The sequence below is a fragment of the Lycium ferocissimum genome, chromosome 8 (genome assembly GCF_029784015.1).
Source record: "Lycium ferocissimum isolate CSIRO_LF1 chromosome 8, AGI_CSIRO_Lferr_CH_V1, whole genome shotgun sequence".
NCBI classification, from domain to species: domain Eukaryota; kingdom Viridiplantae; phylum Streptophyta; class Magnoliopsida; order Solanales; family Solanaceae; genus Lycium; species Lycium ferocissimum.
Window position 1 is genome coordinate 64587525 of NC_081349.1, and position 8805 is coordinate 64596329.

The 8805-nt window shown below is 37.7% G+C and overlaps 1 protein-coding gene across 1 annotated transcript; it reads right to left on the reverse strand.

The window, feature by feature from the left end:
* Nucleotides 1-1214: 1214 nt before the first annotated feature.
* Nucleotides 1215-7588, reverse strand: LOC132068828 (protein unc-13 homolog). Its single transcript, XM_059462560.1, has 5 exons — nucleotides 6879-7588; nucleotides 4907-5749; nucleotides 4003-4458; nucleotides 2727-2916; nucleotides 1215-2645 (listed from the first exon to the last, which is right to left on the reverse strand). The coding sequence occupies exons 1-5, from the start codon at nucleotides 7341-7343 to the stop codon at nucleotides 1726-1728; spliced, it is 2874 nt and encodes a 957-aa protein (XP_059318543.1). The 5' UTR covers nucleotides 7344-7588; the 3' UTR covers nucleotides 1215-1725.
* Nucleotides 7589-8805: the final 1217 nt, after the last annotated feature.

Consider the following 8805-nt stretch of genomic DNA (forward strand, 5'->3'; position numbering starts at 1 on the left):
CACGAGAAGTAAATTGCTCTTCACCGTACCTTCTCAAGTCCAAACTATTTCCAGCGAAGGGAACGATATCAATGCTAAAAAGCAAAGTATTGCACACCAGAAGTAAAATGAGAAACCACTAGTCACAGTACCATAAGAGACAAAATCAGTAAACACACCACATTTAGAAACCTTAGATCAAATCATATTACAAGGCTTACATTAGGATTATAATTAGGATTTAGGGGTAGGCCTTTAAATAATTCGACATTCGGGAAATACCGAATACCAAACTGTATTAATATCTCGTACCAAACCCAAATCCAAATCCTACAATTCTGAAATTTTACTCCCGAATACCGAATTATCGAATCCCGAATTACTGAAATTCTCAATTCGATTAGGTAATTCAGATTTCGGATATTTATGCCCAGCCGTAATCCTTGGCATTAATACCATGGCTACTCATAACTAGCAAACGTTTACGGTTCAACTTCATCATAATAACAGTTCAGGCACAGAGATCTTCGTGAGACCTATAAGTTCCATCTTTTTTCTTGAATAAGTGAGAAAAGTTTAACTCAATACTGCTGTATTCTTCCCTTTTATTCCAGTTTCAATTGCCTGGATATAATATGTATTACCTTGATATAAACGTACTAAATTGCCTCTGAATCACAGTTTCAATTGCCTTTATATAATATGTATTACCGTGATATAAACGTACTAAATAGCCTATGAATCACATGAATCTGTTGCTGATAATCTAATTCGTGCATTTGCTTAATGTATAGTAAGATGTTCAAGACATGGCATCGCCAATGATCATCTAGCCAGAAAAGAACTGTTTATCAAAATCAAATCCTAAACGTTGTGAATCTCTGATCATTTGCAGTTTAAAGCTTCCGTTTTATGGCTAAGAAAATTTTAAAAATAGTTGTTAATATTTGAATTTTGAATTGATTACATGTGACTTGCAACATGTACAACCGGGTTGCAGTTAATACTAATGTCAAACGTACAGCAGGAAAAAAATACTAATAATAACAGAAAAATATATTTATTTACAATGACGGCGCAAAGGATTAGTTATCTTTTAGGTGGCCAAATAGAGTTATTTTTACACACCAGTATTCTATAGAATTTGAACAGAAAACGAGGTTAATGTACATAAAATTCTCCTAGCTGTAGCAAGTTAGACTCCGTTAAAAAGGGATTGCAAGCATTACTCTTGGTTTTGTGAAAAATCAATTACTTTGGACCAACTTTTAGATAGGGAACAAAACAAACTGTTTCTCTCAACTTTCATAAGCAAGCTCAAATAATCTTTCTTATCAAAAGACAAAAACAACAAAGAAAATACAGCTACATGTCCAAAAAAAATAGGATTTTACCTGTCAGGAAGCAAGAACATTTGGAGAGCTAAATAGATGAAATGATAAGGAAGGTTTGGAATGAGAATGCCATCCATTCAGCTGGTAATGTGGTAGTCTATAAAATAAACTTTGTAGCACGCCTTCACGTCATGTTATAATTTCACTCCCTTGACAGTAATCCTCAAAATCTCGCTTTACAAACAGTCCTTTTTCTCTTTTAACTTACTCACAATCAAGTAATATGCCTCAATAATCGTAAGTACTATGTACAAAATAATCACACAACTGCCTATTATGAACAACCTAATCTAAGATCCACCTGTTACAGTTAGCTAACATCAGCTTATTCATTTCCCAACCATGTGAATGGTTATAGTTTCTTTGGCAAGTTGTAGTTCTTCCTTAGAAACTTAGTTGCCACTTTATCATTTCGATAACACAGAACACGCAAAATAGTGCTGGGCTCAGTTGGACTCCAGTTACCTGATGTAGGAGGCAAGGGAAATCTAGATTTAGCTGAAGGGCCAAAATAATCTTCAGTGGCACGCTCAAGTTGCTCAATCAGGACAGCAGTTTCAGTATGGAAAAGAGGAAGAATGCCTTTCAAAGTAGTTGAAAACTTGTCTATAAGGTCAGTCGGCAACCCATCCCCATCAGACCAGAATAGATCCATTAGGAACTTCAAATCTTCATCTATAATTGCAGCATCAGCCAGTGAAAAAGCACGAGAAGGTCCACCGGCAAGCAAAATGAACAAGAATCCATCAAAAGAGGCTTTCATTACATTAGTGATTACACGTGTCCGTACCCTGTCATGAACTGTTGCTGATATGATCTCAAGGTTTTTCTCCAGCTCCTGAAGGAAAGGTTCAATGCGGGATGATGAAACATCAGCTGCATACAAGTAATCCCAGAAGACGTGACTCAACTCATGGAAGATGACTTTATATGAAATTGCCTCAGAAAGCTGCTGGATACCTTCCCGACAAGAAGCTACTGACAGCTCAAAACCTTTGCCCAACCCACCAACAATATTATCATCATCAACACGCATATTATCCCTCAGTTGGGAAATTGTCCTTTTCTCAAGCACATCCAATTCTTTCCGTATGCTATGCAAAGTATTAATACGGACACACAACTGAGGCATACTGAAAGAATCATCTCCATTCTGAGATTTCCTATCCAAAACCATAGGAGGTCTCTCTTTCTTCCTGAAGACACTGAACTTTGACCCAGTTGAGCATCTAGTCAAAGCAGGCATAGTTGGAACAAAGGTGCTTCGAGATCCTGCAACGTACCAGAAATTAATGGTCTATAACGTCAACTATCACATCATTATCAATACTTTGCAGCCAAATTAATATTTACCACAGCCAGATATAGCCTTCAATATGTAGCTCTGTAGGCATGCGTCAAGGCCATTCATTAATTCTGGAAGCAAAGCTGGATGCATAGGTATCGGTAACAAAAAGAATGCTTCGAAAGTCTCATCTATGCTGCGTAGGACCTCCACTCCAGAGGGAGCAAATCGTTCTTTATTAGCATGAGGGTTCCAGACCTACAAAAGGAAGCTGAAAGGTCAGGCGATGCTGTGCTACTTTAGCTGTGTGTTCAAGGTTTGTATACAGCATGACCAATTAGCACCGGCAAACCATATCCATTTACCTCTTCCAATTTTAGATGATCAAGGAGTCAATGTAAAGATTTAGGTCGGGCATCATTAAACAAATCAACATATGAAGGAAGTAACAGAACTATCACCTCCACACACTTCAAGCTCAAAAGGAGTGTGTGAATAAGTGTTGCTTGAGAAAAAAAGTATCACACTTTAAATCTCTCTAATTAACAATGCCATAAAGAGGTCATATGGAAATTTTTGTTGACTGGTGCCATTAGAATTGTTAAATTGGGAATTGAACCACAGTTGGTTCCAAAGGAAAAAATCAACAAAACATTTAATTCATAGAGAACTCCAGTAGAATGCTGATTGTGTTAAGTGACACCATACTCACCACATTTTGCGAGGTTATGCTTAACCTTAAATAAAATACTCAAGATATAAGAATTTATGTGACAACATAATAAGATAATATAAACAAGACTTGCGAACTCCATAATATCTCTCACCCCTCCGCCAGGGGGGAGAAAGAGACAGAGACAGAGGAGATAATATAAATAAGACTCGTGAACTCCACTCTCTCTCTCTCCTCTCTGTCTTTTTTGGGGGGTTTGGGGGGGTGGGTTGAAGGCCAAAACCAATTATAAGGAAGAAAAATCCTATTATTTTGCTCTCGTTTTGGCTTGAGAAGCAGCTTCCAGGCATACCGGCTGAGTGAAGGAAAATCTAAGACTTGCAGATAAGACACAAATACAGGATAGCTATATAATACTGGGTACTCGATACTATGCTGTTGCTGCGGGGAACCCACTCGCCCTCTTCACTTTGTGTTATTGCTTAAGGGACAGCGCCAAAACATTAAATACAGGAAAAGAATTATCTGAACGAAATTTCTTCAACACTATGACCCCAAATCCGTCATTTTCTTACACCCAGATATGACGAAAGAGTGTAGTGTTCAATGGTGACCAGATATTATTGGTACAAGGCAGCAACTAATCACTAACAACAGAGAAGGAGACATACCTCTTGTTGAAGATTCCGGTTGACCCATTCCTTAAGTCTGTCCACTCTAGTCCTTATCCATGATTTCACCAGGTTTGCAATCACAGCTTCAGCTTCATAAGGAGTCATCTCTGTCATTAATGACTTTCCTCCATCTTCACTGTCAACAGCATCCGCAACAGCCATCTGTACAAGACCTTTCTCCAACTTGTCTGCTGCTATCAGCACCTGTACAGCATCTGGAGTCAACTCACTTATTCCCAAGACAAATTTCTTCAGCTCATTTCCATAGCAACCATGAAGCACAGCAACAGCTACACCAGTTGCAAGAGGGTGCCATCTCTTCAGAACACCACTATATATTTCCTTCTCATTATAAGCCATATCACTAACATTTTGGGCAAGGATACAAAGGATGGGAAGAGGATTCTGCTGTTGTTTAGACGACTTTCTGCTTGATATCAACCTCTCTTTTTCCTGTCTTTAGGCAGAGTAAGCAGAGTTAGTCACTTTTTCCACCAAAGGAGCAAAAGTTTAACTTTAACTAAACCATGAAAGTTAGAGAGATTAAATAAACAAAGCATAGACAGGATGCTTCAAGCATCCAGTCGTGCTACAGCTAGAGGGAGGATAATTGCTGCACTGGAACATAATATTCAGCACAAACATAGATTATCAGGGGATTGTTACTGTTGCAAAGACGGAAGCAGTCCTTTCTGCGAGGACGACAAAAAACTCTCACTTCAAGTTCAGGGGTATCTGAGATTAGAAATATAGGGGAAACACCAATAACACCATTCTAGATTCCTGAGAAAGAGAGCCGAAAAACACTGAACTCCCCTTAAATTAATAATGTGAATTGGAGTTCCTGACATGATGTTTATACTCCATGGTGAGGTTAACTGAAGCAGGATGACTAACTTGCCTGAGAAAAGGCACGGAGCATCGAAGCCCTGATGTAACTATCAACTCTGCTAAATGCAACATCAACCTCTTTACTCCTCTTCTGATAGTTGCCCGAAATTTGCATAGCTGATAAACCCATAGAGAGAAGACTTTGCATGATATCAACGTTGTCCCTGTAAAAGCTATCATGATACATAAGCAGTCTTTTCTCCGCCCAATCTAGGATCAAACCAAGTAGAGAACTCAAGGTCTGAGAGCAATTTACTGCCTTGGCATCCTTTGCTACCTCCGACAACAGATTATCAGCGGCAAAGAGCAGGTCGTTTTCAACTTGGCTGGTTGCAACATATCGATGAAATAAAACCCATGAAAAGCAAATATTATGGAACATCTGGTCTATACCAAGGATAACCCAAGTTTTTTTTATGATGTCTAAAACCTCATCAACTTCTTCAATAACAGAGGTCTTATCGTTCACATCAAAACAAGCTTCAAGCAATATTTGGTAGAGTCGGAGATTCAATGGTGTGCCATCTGCCCAATGGCATATCTCGGGGCTCGACCCATCAAATGATCTACAGGCGAGGGATGTAGCAAGATTTCGTAGTACTTGCATCGATTCACTGTGCTTTCCAGTCTCCATGGGTTTCACCAGAGCCCCATGTATAATCTGTTGAAGCTGTTTAGCACACGTGTCTGTCTCATCCAGCGGCAAGCATGGATGCAAGACAAGTCCAGCCTCAAGTAGCTTTAAGTTTCTCGTCTGCCATACTTCATATTCCTGCGCATTTGGAAAATCTGTGGATTTGAACTGCTGTAGGAGCTCCACTGGTAGAACCATTGACTCCAGCCGTCTTCCAAGCTGGTAAGTACAAGAAACAAGCTAATCACTAAGCTGCAGTTGAAAGAACAATATTGATATATAACATTCATTTTGCAACACATTTTAAATAATCCATTTTAACCAATCCATGTCAATGAATTTCCACTTGAGATAAGAAAGAGCATCAAGTAATGAAGGTGAGGCCCATCAAGCCAACCAGATTTAACTAGCTCAGCATATTTATTGTATCCTCCATGAGATATTGACAAAACATCCCATCCAACAAGCAAAAGTTTTCTCCTTTCCAAGAATCAATTCTCAACCTATCAAGGATAATTAAGATTCCAAAAATGTGGTTTTTGAAGGACATAAATAAACTTTTAAAACAGATATGTAAGTGGTAAATGGAAATGACGGACAAAAGAGTATTAGTTTTTGTCAACAAGGACTGCTAAAATTCTGAAATCGTTCATGTAACTTGACATTTCAGTTCCTGCAAATTAATCCCGTTCTTTTTTTGTTTTTTGTTAACCAATAAATCCACTGTGTGTCTGTGGATAATGGCCCCTCCTTTGCCTTTTTCTACTTAAATACCAAGCTTTGGGGCTCTCAATTAAGTACTCCCTCTGTCAAAATTTAAGTGTCTTACGTTCCTCTTTGGTCCGTCACAAAAAGAATGCCTCTTTCTACATTTTATTAAGTTGACAATTCAAACATCAGCAAGTTTGTAACCACAAGATTCAAAGGACATTTTAGTACATCACACACATCAGTAATTTAGATCACAAAGTTCAAAAGTCTCTTTTAATTCCTTAAACTTTGTGTTCAGTGAAACTAAGACACTTAAATTGGAACGGAGGGAGTAAAAGGTTTCCCATTTCAATTTGAAAAAGAGTTAAATCAATCAACTAAGCATCAAATCCCAAACAAGACCAAGGGTCTTCTATATGAATCATCACTCTATAATGTGAGGAAAGAAAGTACTCTCTCCGTTTCAAAATGTTTGGCGTTAATTTCAACTTCCCACGTGACATCTTTAAGACCACAAGATTAAATGACATTTTAGACATTCTAAACATGTTTAATTTAAAACCACAAGATTGAAAAGTCTCATGTGTCGAGTCAAAACCAGAAAAACAAATTAAAAGAGGGGGAGTATTGAGCAAACCTGTCCAGCATTGAGTCTCAAGAAGGCTCGTCGAACTCTAGAATCAGTCTGTTCGGAAATGCCCATTTGCACCCTCATAAGCTCACCACTCACTGAGTTGTCCAAATTCTTCTTCCTCGACTTCAAACCAAGTGCTTTCTTCACCTTACTTGCCGCCGTTGACCTCTGAAATGACGGTGACAATGACATCATCGATGACGAAGACGATGATGATCTCACCGAACTCGACACATATTTCAACGGCTTGCCTGAACTGGAGCTCCGACAAGCACCAACAAGGATCTCATATGCGGTTTCGCGGAGCTCCGATTCCGTTAAGTCCACCCCCAATTCCCCAAATGGGTAAGGAAGTTCATCCTCGGAGGGTAAAATAGGAATTCTCGGCTTTTCATGCAAGTTGGCCATTTTAGTTCTTGATACTGTTTGTGCCCTTGCATCTCTGTAACCATACGACACCATATCCATCAACAAAATCTATTGGGTTTTTAGCAAATTGAAGGAGGAGGGGGGGGGGGGGGGGCTTGACTTGAAAGGAACAGATGTGGGGTTATTAGCTTTGTGTAGAATTGGGTTTTTAGCAAATTGGAAGAAGAAAAAAAGATACTAGTATGATTTTTTCTTCTTTGTTGTTTTTCCGGATGGGATTGTGTTGCGAGGAAGGGATGTGTCATGTGGGGTTGTTACTTGTTAGTAGCTTTGTAAATCAAAAGACATGCATGGAATTGAGGGGATATGGAAAGGAAAAAGGGAAAGGCAGTTGTAGTGGTATAATATATATAAATTAAAAGAAAAAGTTGGTGGTGATGATAGGAAACTTTGAGCTTTTCAAAAGAAAGGAAAAGGGAATTGTCCACTGCCTACAACTTGGTAAATGCAACCGCGTTTGGTCAAAGGTTTCGTTGCGTTTCTATAGCCATTTGGAATTGGAGTGCGTGTATTAAAATGACAAGAAAATAGGACAATATGCTACGTTAATGAAATTCAAATTTTAAATTAGGACTTGCTGCATATGTTCTGAAATCTTGGCAATTTGCAATTAATGAGGCAGACACCCACAACGGGTTTTCAAGCTAAACATTGATGGCGTCTCCGCAATCACAATGAAGAGTGAATGACTGAATTTTCAAAAAAACATTTCCACTTCAACGGACACCAGCCACCACTATATACGAGTCCGGAACCAAAATGACCAAAAAAAAAATGATGTGAACCGAAATACTTCAATAAAAAAAAGTGGTATCAAAGCACTTTTAGCGCAATAAATTACTGCGTTAAAGGACTTAACCGTAACGGTTAAGTCGAATAGCGCGAATTTAATTTCTTATATTTTTTTTTTTTTTTTTTTTTAATTTTCACACTTTTCTTTTCATTATCCTTCCTTGTGTGATTTGTGTTAGCAGATGAATGTTACGACTCTGAATTAGTTCTTAGTATCATTTTTACTTAATTCGAAGCTACTGATAAACGTCATATCATTTTTTTCAAAATTCAACCGTATTCTCGTTTTTCTTCAAAATTTAACTGTAGCATTGTTTAAATTCAAAAATTTCATTGTCATTTAGTGTGTGATTTGTCTATGTTTTATATAGACATAGACAATAATTTCATTGTCATTTATTATGTGATTCAAAAATATGTTATATAGAACTCGATTTTTTTTTGTGCAATTAATAAAACTTCGGGTCGTCGTTTTAGTGATTTTATTTTAGCGAGTTATTTTTTAGTTAATGCTTAACTTTTTTTTTTTATAATTAGTTTAGGATGTCACGCGAGTTAGTTATAAACGATAACAAAGAGTAAAATAAGATTTATCATTACGAAATAGATACACAAAAAATATACTTAATTTTTACTTAAACCATGCATCATGCACCCATAATATATCTAATGTATTCTACTCATAATACCTTCTCAATGATCCCACCTA